Source organism: Lepeophtheirus salmonis, chromosome 5, assembly GCF_016086655.4.
Source record: "Lepeophtheirus salmonis chromosome 5, UVic_Lsal_1.4, whole genome shotgun sequence".
Taxonomy (NCBI): Eukaryota; Metazoa; Arthropoda; class Copepoda; order Siphonostomatoida; family Caligidae; genus Lepeophtheirus; species Lepeophtheirus salmonis.
This window is the reverse complement of record NC_052135.2, coordinates 7,145,364-7,162,843: the sequence shown is the minus strand read 5'-3', so window position 1 is coordinate 7,162,843 and position 17,480 is coordinate 7,145,364. Positions and strand designations below refer to the sequence as shown.

At 33.4% G+C, this 17,480-nt stretch overlaps 1 protein-coding gene across 1 annotated transcript in view; it reads left to right on the top strand.

The window, feature by feature from the left end:
• wb (wing blister) overlaps positions 1 to 12,650 on the top strand; it is a 28,888-nt gene extending 16,238 nt beyond the window's left edge. Inside the window, 13 exon segments of the mRNA XM_040713666.2 lie at positions 97 to 434; positions 1,093 to 2,548; positions 2,607 to 2,912; positions 2,915 to 3,076; positions 3,131 to 3,753; positions 3,812 to 4,529; positions 4,596 to 5,045; positions 5,104 to 5,414; positions 6,319 to 6,519; positions 7,377 to 7,779; positions 10,147 to 10,461; positions 10,701 to 11,012; positions 12,206 to 12,650. Of these exon segments, the coding sequence (XP_040569600.2) occupies positions 97 to 434; positions 1,093 to 2,548; positions 2,607 to 2,912; positions 2,915 to 3,076; positions 3,131 to 3,753; positions 3,812 to 4,529; positions 4,596 to 5,045; positions 5,104 to 5,414; positions 6,319 to 6,519; positions 7,377 to 7,779; positions 10,147 to 10,461; positions 10,701 to 11,012; positions 12,206 to 12,511 (5,901 nt within the window). The 3' untranslated portion in view covers positions 12,512 to 12,650.
• The last annotated feature ends 4,830 nt before the right edge of the window (positions 12,651 to 17,480 follow it).

Below are 17,480 nucleotides of genomic sequence, written 5' to 3'. Positions count from 1 at the left end.
ACATACCTACTAACATATTGATATTCTTTTAAAAAAATAAACCGTTTTTACTTGCATCAAATGAGCTCCTATGAATTTAATAATATGTTTTTATAGTTGGCTTTTCCTGAAGGGAGGACATTGAGTATTACTCGTGGAAACTCTCCATTGAACGTCACCGAAGGATTAACCTTAATACCCTTCCAAGAGTTTGACGTTTCAATTGGGATTTTAGGTCCTTATGAAGAGCCACTCTATTGGGATTTAACGACTCAATTCCTTGGAGATAAGCTCACTTCTTATAACGGATATATACGGTTCACGATACATTCTGATGGAGAATTAAGCTTCAAATCTGCACCTTTATTTCCGCTTGTTCAGATACAGGGCGTGAATGGGATTGTCATTGAGCATTATCAAAGAAAAATAAGTAGTAGTGGCCGTTATGAAGTGAGGTATGTAATGTTATGATTGTCGCAAAGTAAATTTGCATTACGGATATTTCGACGGAATATATGAATAAATAATATTTTGTTGGTCATTTTTGTTATTTTGGTTACAATTGATGTTCCTTTGGAATTTTTGAATCAAAATATGTAATGTGGATTACTATTAAATGCATTAAATGGTTGTTTCTGTTAGAAAAATCATGGAATCATGCCCCAAATTTCAATGCATACACCAACAAAATCTTACTATGTAATGAATTTGAACCAAAAACAAAGTAAGTGATAAAATTGGTATTAAAAAAAACCAAAAAAAAAAACACGGTAAAGATTTGAATAGAAGAACTGCTAATCGTTTCTCCGTTAGTAATTGCCATTAAACATGATGGATTATTCATACTAGAAAAGACTTATGGATTGATGGACAAACATAATATTAAGCAAGAGCATAATTTCATCATTTTTTAAAAATGCATAAAACAACCATTTATTGCATTTTAAAGTAATACATATTACATATTTTGATTTAGAAAATTCAAAGGGAACATCAATTCTAACCCAAGTATACAATAACTTTGTAGAAACTTCATTTATTAATATAAAAGATAAAATATCCTTAAGGCAAGTATGGTAATAAAGGACTTAGAATATATGTTTCTATTCATAGACTTTTGGAGAAGGAATGGAAGTTGAGGAAGAGTCGAACTTCCGTCAACAGAGAAACTCTTATGATTGTTCTACAAAACGTTAAAAAAATTCTAGTAAGAGCAACAGACAAAATGAAGGCAACTAAAATTCAATTGAAAGGTGTGACGCTCGATGTTGGAAAGCCACTACTAGATCAAGGAAGAAGTTTAAGACTTGCCGTGGGTGTTGAGCAATGTGACTGTCCCAAGGAATACTCCTCTTCATCATGTCAAAATCCTGGAAAAGGCTATTACCGTAATTATGATAAACATGAAGAGGAGACCATAACCACCTCTTTTATCAAATATGTGGGTAACTCCCGGCAGTGTTCATGTAATGGAAGAACAAATGAATGTGCACCGGAAACTGGACTATGTTTAAATTGTAGAGATAATACTGCAGGACTACATTGTGATATTTGTACCTCTGGTTATTATGGATCTCCAAATCAGCCAAGAGGATGCCAACCATGTAAATGCCCCTCTGCCAGTAGAAATTTTGCGACTACCTGCTCTGTGAATGAAGAGGGAATTTTTTTTTGTGAATGTCAGAAAGGTTATACAGGGCCTAAATGTGAGCAATGTGACTATGGTTATTATGGTAGTCCAAAGTCAGAAAATGGAAAATGCGTTCCTTGTAATTGCAATGAATTGGGGAGTCTTTCAGATCAATGTCACTCCAAGACCGGTCAGTGTTCTTGTGCGAGTCTTGACATTGTTGGCAGAGATTGCTCACAGTGTCAACCTCGTCATATCTTGACTAGAAACCAAAAGTGTCAAAACTGTGAAGATTCAGGTTGTACTTCATATCTTTTAAATTTTGTGGACTTAATGGAAAATGTGTTATGGGCTGCTAATGTAACAGAGTTAGATCCAGCACCTAATATTCGTCTGACGAATCTAAAAAGAAGATCATCTGCATTAGAGGATGACATTAATGCTGCACTCAGAAATAAAAACAGAATGATCCAAATTCATAAAATTGGCTCTGGAACAGAGCCTCAATCTGAGATAATTCAACTGGAAGTAAATAAAAATCTTAAAACAGCAAAAAAATTAGCATACGAAGCAGAGAACATCTATCAAGAATCAATTAACATAGAAACAGATATTAGTATAATACGAAAGAATCTGCGAAACATTGTTGATAGACTCAACAGCTATTCTGTGAGTGGTATTGGATCGGAGGCTTCAATTAATCAAGTATTATTTGAGGCAAAACAATGGTTGAATGAAATGAAAACCCATAATTTTGGGGAGATTGATATTAATGCTCGTACTGAGCTTAGTCATGCCAGAATATTACATGAAAACATGAAAAAGCTTATTTATGGTACAAATGAGATTCCCCGATTGAAAGAGGATTTATATAAGGGTGAAAATAAGCTGAATGATTTGCTCAAGTTCATTGACCATGGGTTAGGGAACTCACGTTTTGTAAGACTAACATGCAAGTATCATACTTTGGTATTAATATATAGTTTTTATTTCTTAGACAGCTAACAAGAACCGAAAAAATAATCTAACTCTGTACGAAATCTTAAATTCCTTCACCAAAACCATTCTTTTGAATCAAAAGAGTGACAAGACTATTTTTACTAGTTTAAATATGTATCAAAATGGACATGATGTTCTAGGAGAAGCATGGGAGTCCTTTTCTGCTCTTCCTGATAAGTATAAAATTCTTTCTGGATCGGTAGGGAAAACCTTGGAGGATGAAGAAATTGGAATATCTGGAGTGGTGGAGGATTATCGACAAAGATATATTGAGCCTTGTGAACAACATGGTCTTCAACTTCAAAAATAGCCCAAGAACTTGCAAAAATGCTTCAAAATACTGTGGGCAATCATGTTGAGCAGACACTTAAGGCCGTGAATGTTTATGGGAACATTGTAACTGCCATCGAAAGGGCACAAATAGCTTCAAAATCAGCTTTAAAGAAAGCGAATTTAGCTCTTAACAAAGTATGTTGTTAGGATATTTTTCATTGCCTGATCTTTATTTTTTCATTTTTATAGGCTAAAAATGATAATAAGCCTTTGAGTAATCGAGCAGAAGAGGTTCGTATAAAGTCCAAAGATCTTCTTCAAGAAGCTGAAGGTTTGAAAAAAAATTCTTTGGATTTAAAATTTTACTTGAGTGAAATAACAAAAAAGTGGCAGTACTATAAAAACAATATTGTTGATCACTTTTCCATGTTGGAGACATTCATTCCCGAAATCAAGCGTTTCACAATCATTGTGGGATCGTTTAAGAACACTGAGACGTTTGCTCAAAATGCTTTAAAAGAAGTGGAACTAATGATCAATGAAATTCTTGAAACTCAGTCTCAAATTCAAATCCAGCTCAGAAATGCTGCTGAACAACTACAAAGTTTTATTCCAGGAGAGTTGGAGAACATTCCACATAAAATTACTGAGACATCTCGTACCATGTACAATGTTGAGAAACAAGCTATTTATTTGGAGCGACGAAATTTGGATATACTTAAGGCTGATACATTTGTTATGAAAAATTTTGAACAGATAATTGACAGAGTAGGACTTGGAAATCAATTAGCATCCACCATCAAAATATCTATTACGAATGAATCTCCTGATAATCATTGTATTCGATCCTATCAAGTAAACCTCTCCCCTAGGTAAGATCAAAGCTTTTTTTTTAAACAATGTTTATATATATTATATTTTTTTGAGCAGTGTAAGCAATGAAATAAGTATCATCTTTGGAATAGAAAATCCTAATGCAACCAGTGGTCTTCTTGTATACTTACCTTCTGGAAAGAAGTCTGAGTCCATAGAGAATAGGGACTTTATGGCCATTGAAATGGTGGACCGTAAAATACGTTTTTTATGGAATAACGGAAAGGGAACAGCAGTAATTACTCATAATGTCACCATTGATACTGCTAAATCTCTTTTAAAAGATGATCATGCTTGGTATCGGATTACAGCAGAACGAATTGGACATATTGGTCGATTGAATGTGAGAAAAGTTAAACCAATTTATGATATACCCGATTTTCATAGATGGGTAGTTGGAGAGTCATCCCCTGAAGCTAGTGTTCTTGATGTCAAAGAAAATGACTTAATCTATGTTGGAGGTGTCCCAGAGGCTTATCAATCACCAGACCTTCGATCTAATGGAAAGCTCTCAGGAGCAATATACGATCTTACTCTAGATGATAATAATATTGGCCTTTGGAACTTTGTTCGAACCTCAGGTTGTAGAGCTACACATTCCGGAATCCTTCATAGTAGCATTCAATTACATTCCTGTTATGTATTTCATGGAAGGGGATCCTATGCTACTCAAATGAATCTGAAGGCTTTTGACCCACGATACCTATCGATATCCTTGGAGTTCATGAGCTATGATACAGATTCCATGATTTTCTTTTCTTTAAAACACGAAAACGTATATATCAAAATGTGTCAAAAGAAAATAATTACTTTTCTAAAATTATGATTATATCTATTTTAGGAGCAGTTTCTGGCACTGGAGCTAAAAAATGGACGGATTCATTTCATCATACATTATGGACATAATAAGAAATTGAAATTTTTGTCCAATAAATCCTATAATAGTGGAACTTGGGTGAAAGTAGAAATGGCCAGAGCTCTAAGAAACTCGATGGAGACTGGAGTTCTTCGTATTGTTCATAATGGGATCGGTGAGGATCTTATGGATACTTTACCCGACGTAGAGTTTGATATGAGTAATAGTACAATGTACTTTGGAGGATTTCCTCCGGACTTTTCCATAAAGAAGTTTCTGGAGAAACATGGATTGAATTATAAAGATCACTATTCTGGTCATTTGAAAGGAATTACGCTCTCAAATCCCGGATATAATACCATGATCAATCCACTCTTTACAGCAACTGAACTTAAAAACACATTTTATGGGGTAGAAGCTGACTGTAATCCAAAGGTTAGAGTTCTTGTACATATCTCAAGACAAAGCATGACTTCTTTTCTCTATTTGATAGGCACATAAATCTGTTCTACTCCGAGGAAATGGTTTTTTAGAGCTGAAATCCCAACCATTGAGAAGGGATTGCACTTTTGGATTCACTCTCCAAACAAAGCAACCTAATGCTCTTTTGATTCTCTCTACATTTATGGGACAGCCAATCAAAAATTCGGACAAAAATTACTTTTCTGTGACCTTGATGAATGGGAAATTGGTATTTCTATTCGGCTCCGAGGATGACACTTCATCTCCTCGAAGCTTTGTAAGTGAGGAAGTTTATGATGATGGGGAAATGCACACTGTTGTTGCCATCAAAAGAGGAAGACGGTAAGTTAATACGCCAGTTATTTCAACGACAATTTATTTTGCCAAGCATTTTCAGCGAGGTTAATTTCAGTTACATTTTCATATAATAAGCATTACAAGATGAATGACGTCATTATTAAAACACAAAAAAGAACAAAATGCCCAATGAGTCAAATTTCATAATATTCACAATCAGAATGATCGGATAATCTGAATCTTTTTTTCAAGACCTTACTACATAAAAACCCATCGATTAAGTTCAATGAGTTTTTTTTAATTTTTTCCTGCACAGGAAAACTAACGGAGTTGATAGGAAATCTGACAGAGCCTCAATTGATCCTGCTGGATTTATATCGTTAGATTTTAAACACCGCTTTGCTAAGGAATTAAGTTTAGTAAGAGTTCATTTATCTTGAAAGGTTTATTCTATGAAAATGTTGCTGGAATAAATGTCACTGAAAGGAAACTCTACCAAAGGAATGTTGCTCGGGTGACATTTGCTCAAATGAGCGGAATCAAAGTTCCTAGAATACTTTTTATGAGGTATTTTGAGAACTCGTTATATATTATTTAGATGTATAAACTTAATAAATCAGACAAAGGAATATTTGAGTTTTTTTTTTTTTTTTTTGACACCTTTCCTCTTTTTAAAAAACTATATATATTATTAAATTAAGAGAAAATAAAAAGGAATTTGTTTCTTTTCGTACAAGTCATCGAAATTTTTGATAGATTTTGTATAGAAGTAAAAAATTAAGTTGATAAATATGCTTTTGCTGACATCACAGAAAGATTTAAAATAAATACAATATTTCATTTTGATTATTCCTTTTTCAGATAAAATATCAACTCATTTTTTTGTCAAACTAACCATAACGAACATGTTTAATGCTTATTTATATTATCGTTATAATAAATCTCTTAGGGTTTCCATTTACGTGGATGACGGAGTCATTAGTGGAAATGATGGAGTTTATTTAGCGGTTAATGAAATACCTGCACCCATAACGGGAGGACTCTATGTAGGAGGGATTCCAAATCATCTTAGATCCTCTGTCTCAGGAATGGGAAAGTCTATGCATAATTTGAACGGTCTAATTAAGGACATTGTATTTATTGATGATTTGTAAGTCTTGAGTACCGGATAGTCCATTGAAATCTGAATAATTACTAATTCAATAGTTAATGAAGGTTGAGGGATTGAAATTAAATCATATTTCTATATATTAAAGCATAAATAATTATGTAGTTACAAAAAAAAAGCAAAAAAACTTGAGCTCTGTAGCTGACATACAAGTCGAGAAAAATAAAACTTGAATGTGATCGAAGAATTTCCATTATGCGCACTCCAAACAGTTAGGTGTCAACAGGACCACCATCTACGTCATCAGCAAGTCCGAAACGTTGGAGAGGAAGAAGAACTTTGTCAAAAAGTTCAAACTGGAACCCGAGGAGTTAAATAAAACAGCCCATGGTAATCCTCTCAAGTCCATGAGGGCCCATTGCAAGAGATCTCGGCGTTTGACAACAGACTGCCCAGAGAGTTATCAAAAAAGTGGGTGGAAAGAGACTTGTCAAGGTGGAGATGCCCTTTTTTACACCAGCAATGAAAGAAACTCATCTCCTCTGTTGCAAGACATTTTAGAATGAGTCTTTTGAACTCTGTTTTGACACTTTTGCCCCACCCATCCTACCCCTGCAACCCTGATGCCATAACCCTAGATTAAACTTTTTGGGTGCATGTCAAAGGGAAGGCCTGCAGTGTCCTTCATCTAACACCAGGCCTTCTACCACTGCTTGGAAGGCATAATTGCCGCTACATAAATGATTAAGATAGCTCAGACACACATATATTTATACTATTAATTTTTTTGCATAATAATTTAAATCTTGTTGAAGTGTAAAATTCAAGGTGTCCAGATTTTAATGGACCACTTGGTATTTGGGAAAAAACCATGTGCGTTTACTTAACATGTGTTGCAGGTCCGTGCGCATGGTGTCCATGACCAATCCTATTAGTTTCTTAAATGCTGGAATTGGTCGTGATGATAATTATGAAAAGATGACCAATTTTTTTCATATGACGAGTTACATTCATTCTTCCTCCATTTCACAAAATACTCTTACCTATACGTCCTCTTTGGAAATGCAAGATCAAGAAGAGGAGGGTTTACAAAGAATGAATATCTTGGAACAGGAGGGCAGCTTTAATCAGCGAATGTGTACTATGATCGCTGAAGGAGCTGAATTGGAGGATGGCGCTTTTGGATTTGGTGGAATTGAGGGATTTGTTCGAAAGTCATCATCGCTTCATTCTCCAAAACATCTGGAAGTATCCTTAGAGTTTCGTACTAGTCGTTCTAATGGAGTTCTTTTCGCATTTAAAGTGAGTAATTAAAGTTAAACCTATAATTAGGAGAATTTATTCCCTTTTCAGGAGTACCTCTTTAATGAGTGTAATTTATTGAGCTTGTAGTTGTAGCCCCCTTCGTAAATATACTCCAAATGGTATAAAAACTTTATTTATTGAAGTAGCAATAAATTTTCTATGCCAATAACTTTATCCTTGTTATTTGTTCTTCCCATTATATTATCAATAATTCGAACATGAATAGCCTCTAGGAAATACCCATAACTACAATATAAGTGGTTATAGTAACTCAATACTCCTCAGCTGAATTTATCTACTCAAGAATAAAAAAATAATAATAACAGCTGAATAATTTATTCAAAATATTACTGGATGAGCATTGGAGTACGTTAGCTCGTTGCTAAACCTCATCTAATGTCAAAATATTGAGAAAAAAATATATATAAAGTTCTTCCTTTTTTCTTTTTTTTTAATATGTGTTAAACTAAAAAAAAGTCATTGGTTGAACCATGGAATTCCAGATTCATGGAAAAATTATGCAGGCAGCTTAGCTTGTTTTTTTATTCTCTTTTCTCTTGACAGAATTGAGTAAAAAAATATGTTGACTATATTCAACTAATTACTCATTTTATGTTCCCCTCATCTAGGAATACAAATTATGCATGATTTTCCATGTTTCTATACCATTTCCACTTCAAAATGAGAATAGTCTAATTAAAGATGGGAATTGTCCAATTCAAAATGAAATAATCAAATTCAAAAGGAGAATTGTCCAATTCAAAATGGAATAGTCAAATTCAAAACGAAAATAGTCCAATTCAAAATGAGACCAGTCAAATTCAAAATGAGAATATTTAAACTTATATTAACTTATAAGGGTAGTCAAAAAATAGTAGTATATACTCGAATATGTATATTGTTGAAAGTTGAAGGTCTATATATATCAGAGTTTAAAATCAAAGTGATGGGCATATAATTAGGACTTAAAAGGTATATTTATTTTTGAATTACGTATAATATAATATATTTATATATATTAGTGTTAGAATACACTATATATATAAATAATAACAAGAAAGTGATGCTGGATATTCTTTTAAAAAGTCATATCCTTAAGATTTAAAGAAGAACTGACTTTACTTTTTATATTAGCGATACATTTTGCACAGGTTTCTGGAGTAATTTGTTGTGTTGATTCTTTTTTTTTGAATGGTTAGATTTTGGGGTTGGGAGTTTAAAGTATTTCACAGCTTCTTGGCAAGTTGTTTTTTCGTGTGACTCTTTACAATTAACCAGACATTGAGCATAAGACTATAAGGGCCCATTTTAATTATTTTACATGAAGCGTATTCACCCGTTAGAATATCTTTCACTTCCAAATGACAAGGAGCATGATCGATTTCAAGTACAAAAGGTTCATCATGTTAAGAGCATCTTCTTTCTTAAACGAACCTCTCCTTAATTTATTGTGCATCCACCCCAAATTGCTAATTCCTTTAATTAATTATATGTATATGCTCCTTGAACTTTTTCTTGATCAACCTTCTCTAATTTTAATCATTCCATATATATATATATGTATACAAGTTACAACTTTGCAATTAATAACTTGTACAAGCAGATTGTAAACATTGCAACCATAAAATGAGATGCAACATTTTAAACATTATATTTATAATACATAGATAGATTTTTTAGTACTTTTGAAAAAGATGACACAATAATTTGATTACTATTTATATATTTTGAATTTGACTATTCTCATTTTGAATTAGACTATTCGATAATTTCCTTTTGAATTGGATTGTTTTCATTTGGAATTGGAAATGATATAAAATTCCATGGTTCAACTAAAGACCTGCGATATTTCATTCATTTTTATATACCCGCGTTTCATATTTTACACAACTCTTAAATATAAACTCTGTAAATTTGTTTGAATTATGATGTAATAAATGGGTTGAAAAGTCGCAGGCTTCACACATAGATGGTCCTATTTTTTAAATTCGTCTCATTTTCAATTGGTATCAACCTTCAAAATACAGATGTCAAAATTGGAGGATAATCAGTTCTGTAGTTTCGGAGTTATTTTGCTGAGAGTGACGTTACTTTTGTTATTTCTAAAACAATGAATGAAAAACAATTTTGTGTTTTTATTTTACAGTAATTTTTGAACTGGAGAAAAATACCGTTCAACCTAAGCAATGCCTTGAAAAGTGTAATAGGGGCTCCAGTTCATAAAGTTAATAAAAAAATAATAATTATTAAAAAAAAAACACACAATTTTGAATAAAGAGAAAAAAGAAGTGTTTTCTTTGTTAAGCCTGAGACTTTTCAGCACATGAATTATACATACTTACATAATACCTAACTTTATTTCAGCTTCGTAAGAAAGGTGAAAATCAAAAGTATATCATTATCTATTTGAATGATGATGTCCTCAACTGTGCCCTTCTCGGACTCACTTCTGGAGCTTTGAATCTTCAGAAGTCATTACAAGAGACCAAAACCCCTCTTAGGTGGAACAATGTGGGAATGAAGTATAGCATCGAGTCTGCAGCTCATATTCTAGAGCTTTTTGTGGATAAGGAGCGTGTACAAAAAATTCAATTTGCTCATAGTCGACCCCTTGCACCCCTCGCCAAAACAATTTATTTTGGAAGGGCTCCCAAAGCAGTTGAAAAAATTAGTCCAAAGGTACATATATTTATTTTTGGTAGAGCAAACCAACCAACGAAAAACAAATTACTAAACGTGAAAGTATACTTTTAATTAATAATGTTCGTCAAACAACATTATTCTTTTTTTAATATGAATAAATACTCGTCTTTACATACATGAATTTTCTTGACCATTACTCATAAATCAACGTTAAATATTTACGTTTATGACTACTCATGATACATTCATTTACATTACATATACCTGTTTTTCAGCTGTACTCTCCATTTGTGGGATGTCTGAAGGAAATATTTGTCAATTCAAATATGGATTCCTTTCGCTACAATCGCAAGTCCACCAAACCCCTTCTTCCATGTTTTCAACAAGTGGGAAGTGGAAACTACTTTGTCACCAATGGAAGCCATGCTGTCTATGACTTCCCCACCGTCTCACCCTCGCCAAGTGTATACCTCACCATATCCTTAGAGTTTAAAACACCCTCTGTTCTGGATCAAAGACTATTTTCCATCTTACAGCTAGAGACGGGAACACCGGGTGTGACTGCCTCTCTATTGAATGGGAAATTTGTAATACATATTTGATTATTTATTCGTTACATAAATACTAGTGTTGGGTTCCGGTCTCAGACTGTTTTTTCCAATAAAAAGTGCGGGTTGGACCGTTTTGAAAGAAAAGTTCAAAATAATCAATATGGACCAGTCTAAAGGAGATCAGTCCAAAAAACCAATTCAATCTAGTTTGAGCCCCCAAAAAAGCTTTATTTAAAATGGTGTCTGGTTACTTTCGCTTGAAACTTTTTTGCATTAGGACAATTCGCATTAAAGCTATTCTGCCTGAAATATATCAATGATTTAAAGATTTCTGCTTTTCCTCATATTATGATATTTCGTCAATCTATGAGTCTTTTCTAACAAGAATAATCAATCATGTCTAATGCCTATTTATTAACAGAGTAGTAATTAACACTTCCTCTGTTCGAATCCTTGTCCAGTTTGTTTATTTTTCTTTTTCTTATTATAATATACTAATTTTATGGAATATTTTGTGTTTTGTTCGAACTCATTATAGAATGAGATTTTAAAAGTATGTATCTATTCCAATTTGGAGACATAATTTTATCATAATTTATTGATATTTTAAGACGAAATATCCTTCAGGTAAAATGGCTTTAAAGTGAAATTTCCCCCGAGCAAAGTACCTAGTACCATTCAAAATTTGGTTGAAATCGATTTTACGTATAAATTGTTTATGATGTCATTCCTGGAATACAGAAATCTGAGTTTGAGCATCTCTGGAGATGAATGATCAAGTTAAAACTTTATTCCTTTCATTCTCTCTCTCGGAGAACACAGAATTCAACTTAATCCAGTCTTAATGAATAAAAAATAATGATAGGCTTTAGCAATTATCAAATTAAAAACATTTCTAAATTTCAAATTGGATAAATAATTTAGTTTTATGGCTCTAACTTCATGTAATATATCGATGGACCGATTCTGAATTAATCTGAATTTTATATGTATAAAGTATTTGTTCTAAAGCATTTTGTGTACATTTTATATTTTCAAAATTATCCAGATGCTTATAATCTATCTAAGATCTTTGTTTAATATTATGTAAATATCTGGATCGAAAAAAAAAGTGCTCTAAATCAGTTTTGACAAAATCACTTTAGATCAAAGGGAGAAAAAAAACTAAAAAACAGTGCTGGACCGAGTCTCACTAATAATAAGTACATATTTTTTCTTCTTTCAATTAGGAAGTGAAATTGGGGAGTGAGCAACTCCATGGCTCCAAATTTATATGCCCCAATGTGTGGCATAAAATAGAGATCTCCGTAAACAACGATAAGCGAGTCAAGTTAATCGTGGACGGAGTGACGGATTCTTCCAGTGACACAGATCAAGTTCTTTCATATAACTTTACAGAGATAATTTTCGGGATGTTAAGCGGGGAGCTCTCTTATATGGGATGTCTCCGAAACGTATTTATCAATGGAAAAAACATGGAATCCATGAAGTTGATTACATCCAAGGGGGTCGTAGAGGATGGATGCTCTATTTAAAAAAAAAAAAAAATTAAAGACATTTCAATTTCTTTGTTGTTTTAACTTGAAAAGAGTTTTGTGCTTGTAAATTTATATCAATGTACTATATTTATGAGAAACATATATTTATAAAGAACATGCATGTGGTTATACATAACTATGTCACGTTGTTACCCTTATTTTATCACAAAACCTTCCAACTGAGAGAAAAAAAAAGGGGAAAATGCACAAAATAAGGTCGTAGTTTGACAATTCTTTCCAACATTATAACTATTTTTTCTATGATTGTTGATAATTTTTCGGAGTTTAAAAGGAGCTAACTGAAATTGAACCAATCAACGCTCAGAACACTGATTTTGAGAAATACGCAAAAACATTTACAATTGTCAATATAATACAGTGTATATTTTTGTGTCCATGAGTTAACACCTTTACCTATGTCACGTCGTTACCTATGTTCCATTTTGCAACCTTTTCTCAAAAAGAAACAGAAAAAAGCCTGAAAATTAGTTTGTAGCAGTCAGGCCATTCAACCCAACTATGAAATTATTACTCACTGCTAAACAGTAGATCATTCAAATTTAATAAATAAACGTTCCTAACCAGCGAGAGTTTTATTGTAGCAATGGTAAAACTTTATTTTCGCCTGCATTTACCGCCAAAGTGATCCAGTCCTTTCTCTAGAAGAAGACTATTTTTTGGCACAAGACAATGTGGCCAGCATACTCACTAGACGTCAACTCGTAGGACTTTGCCTTCTATGTGAACGTGGAGAGCAAGGCAACCCCAAAACTGAGCCCCTGAAAGCCTCTGTCAGTGAGATTTGATATGATATGGACAAGGAATTACTCAGGAGATTATGCCCTGCCTTTGACCCAGGTTGGAGACCATCATTAAGTCTATACATATTGTCATATTGAGCTGTAGTAAATTTAAACTATATGTAAAAAAGTACCTAAATATAAAAAGGTGTAACAACATTAGACTCATTAAGTACATAGTTTTTAATGAAGTTCGGGTTCTGCATCGGGAAATATATTTGATACACCGTCGTAAAAGTAAGTTTCCAACAACAAGAAAACTTGGACGCTAAAAATGCTTAGGATTTACAGCCCTAACTATAGGTACGTACAACCCAAGTATCTGCCTTGTGCCTATCTACTTTTATATGAGGTAAATATCATAGTTATTTTGAAACTAACACAAAACAGAGTAGTAGTGATACTACTAGAGGGATTGCATTTTCATGCGTGGATCCTCGTGGGACAATTCATTCTTATTGTATTATTACACATCTTATTTTACTTTAAGAGTGAAAAAATTACTTTAAAAAAGTAAGTCACTATTCTATACACTATATAAATACATAAATATATATATTTAACAGAGGAGTAATCCCAGGCTTCTCATTACAAAACCCTTTTTTCAACATTATTTATTAAGGAACAAAACCATGTACAATAGGGTGGTTTATTTTTCAAATTTTTTAAAATTTCGATTAGGGCTAGTTCGGAAAAGTTGTGATATGGTAAGAAACTATGTATAATGTCATTTTACCTAAGATGTAAGATCTTTAGGTAGTTCAACGTTGCAAAAGGTACAAAAGTTTTTTTCTTCGTTAATAAAGATTAAAATACAGCATTCATTATTATTTTGCATTTACTAATTATGAGAGACATTATATTGACATAAAACAAACAGTACAATTTATTTTAATTTTAATAAAGCTACCCGATGGATCAAAAGAGAAAAGCATATGAAACTTGATAATTCCTTTCTGAAAATATAATAAATGATGCGTGCTATACAAAAATCATCATATTTTCCTAATTTGCTTCTCTTTTTTTGTTCCATAGGACAATTTTAGAAAAAAAAACTTTTTTGACACTTTTTGTAGGTTCAAAAATGTCTTCTTAGTATTCATATTTAATAAGTAAAGAGCTTTTGTCTTTTTTCTTAATTTGATCGAAATATGCGATCTAAAGATGATATTGAAGAACAATGAAATTTTGCATAGGTAATTTTCATACCATATGATAACTTTTCTGAACTAGCCGTAACCAAAATTCGAAAATAGTTGAAAATCAAGCCCCTCTAATGTACGTACATATATACAAAAGCGGTAGATTGCTTCACTCCTAGCTTGATAAAATTTATGCTCCACACACTTTATTTTTGACAGGTTCAAATTATACTTTGAAAAACAAAAACAAAAAAATAATAAAAACAATTGTACGTCTACCACTTTTCGTGACAATCTAATTGTAGGTAGTTCATTGGAACGCCTCCTACCTCTCCCTGCTTCTTTATCTGTCTGTCTATAATATCCCCACTTTAGGTACAAATCGAAAGGGTGGCTCAAAAATGATCATAAAATGTTGGAGAAAAAGTATTTGAGTATTTTTCTCTTTATTTCAATGCTTTACTAGAAGTGTTAGAATCATCCGAGTAATGCCAATTATGTCCTGCTATGCTCCATAACTTGTTGCCAGCCAGAATCCAACACAATAATACCCGTTTTGTAGATGCCCTTGTCTTATTGTCAAAAAACTTGGACAATCAATTTTCACATGCTTCTATTGAGGCCTAATTCGTACCCCCAAGCTCGTTGGCCCTAGACAGGAACAGGTTGTAGTCACTTGGTGTCAGGTCTGCACTGTATGGTGGATTCATAAACACTTCCCATTCAATCTCCCAGTGCTTCTGGCGCAGAATTAATCCTTAATAAAATCGCTTGAACCACTGTTGTGCAACATGAACCAAAAACGTATTAGCCCCGCACACATCGCAAATTTTCTTATTTGCTTTCGATGCATGTTTCCCTTTTAGGTAGTAAAATGTAAAATATGGTGAATTTCTTCGTTTGTGATCTCCATACTTGACGCACGATAACTCAAGACTGAACCGGTCAATTGCAATACTGTACAAAAACATTTGTTGTATACACTTACACCTTGACAGCACTTTATTTACAATAATTAACACAATATATTTAGTTTTGGGGTGGGGAATACACAATTACTTTTTCCCCAACCTAGTATGTATGTATTATATTCAAGCTGTTAAATTAATTCAGTGCTGCGGGTTTTCTGGCAAGGAGTATTGGAGCAAAACATGGAACATTCGATAAAATGAGGGAAATGCATTTTCAAGGCCCTGTCATCCTGTATACATAAACAATATATTCCCTCTAATGCATGATGGGTGTAGTAAGTGCACCCTTAAAGATACTAAATAATGCATGTATTAATATATAATTGTATGGTTGGAATCTAGGATTTGCATAAAAATGGTCAGAAAAAGGAAGGAATAGAAAGATATATTATTATTAATGGTGTGCCGGCAGCAAAGCTCGTCAATTAGTACTCGAGTTTTATTAAGTCAGTAAAAATGATACCAGGATTGAAAACCAACTAATTTTTTGTTAGTCTGCTAAATGCTAATCAGCTAATTTTCTTGGCCCCTCGGTTATCACATTTTGTAGGTTTGTGGGTCCGATAACGCTAAACCTCTAATGTTAATCCATTAATTAAATTATTTCAATGCAAAGTTATGTCAAATGACTTACAGATTACCAAGGAATCTGTCTAGGGAGGAACAACAAGGGAGGAATTATGACAATTAAGTGGGGGACAGAAATTAGTCGTGTTCTTGAAATAAAACTTTCTTAAAACGGATAAAATCCCTTACCGCTCCCCAAATGGGGAAAAAGAGTCAAATATTATGACAAGAGGTTCTTTATTCAATGGGACTATATACTCCTAATAAATAGCATCTCAGTGCCCTCAAATAATAAATATAGTATAAATATAAATGTTTTAGAAGACTTTTGGGCACCTGCACCCACGCCCAGACAACTACCCCCGCACCCGTCCTTTGACCTCCTAGATCCAGCTACACATTAAACTAATCTTTGAGCCAATTTTGTAGGGTGTTCTGCAATATATAATTTAAATAATTTAATTGGTTCATGGGTCCACTAACATTAATTTACTAATTAAAATATTTTAATGCAAAGGAATAGGGCTTGAAGATGAAATCCTATCCCTCATTTGGTGGCCCTAGAATCAAATATTGTTGTCATATCATTTTTTTTATCCAGTGTAATAAAACGACAATACCCATTCATTCAGTCTAATTTCGTCACAATGGACGAACTATACTCGAAGCTGCCAGAGATTCCGTTCACAGAAGAGGAACAGAAATGCCCTGTAGTTATATGTCTAATTAATAATCTAGGACAAATTAGCAACTGTCACAAATCAGGGTCTGTCCCAGTGTGTGGAAGCAGGACTCTGCAAACTGACATGTGTACATGTATAGCTTGAGGAGAACAGCTACAACCTCGTGACCAATGACCAGTGCCCCTCCCATCCAGCAGCCCTGATCTTAATGTGATGGACTATTTTGTCAAGGGCTATCTTGAGGCACAGACTAATAGACGTCCCAAAAACTAAGGTAAGTTCGGGGGTACTTCGAATCTATACCCAGGGATCTCGTCATATAGGCCTTCTCCCGCTTCAGAAGCCGTATTAAGGCCATGATCGAGGCTGGAGGGATAATTATATCCCTCAATCCATCAATCTGTTAATTTTTCCTTAGACTACAAATTAATGGAAGTTATTAGGGAAATGCCCACCACTGATATACACCTAAAACTTGTCTCGTGTATCTAAAAATTTCTTCGAAATTCGTCCAAACAAAGGTCCTATTTTTAGGGGGGTGCAGGATTATTTTTTTGACAGTGGGAGGGGAAAGATGGTTGAATTCATTTTTTTTACGACCCATGTATTTGATGAAATGACCTCCCTTTTTGTAAAAGGATATCCATAAAAAAAGTTATTATTAAATTTTTTCTTCCACATTCTGGATTTTTTTTTTTTTTTTTTTTGGGGGATGCTATAGCAACCTATAAGCCACGCCCTGCAGATGCCCCTGATTATATAATGTAAATATTCCTAGACTGATATCCTTTCTCCGTAGAATG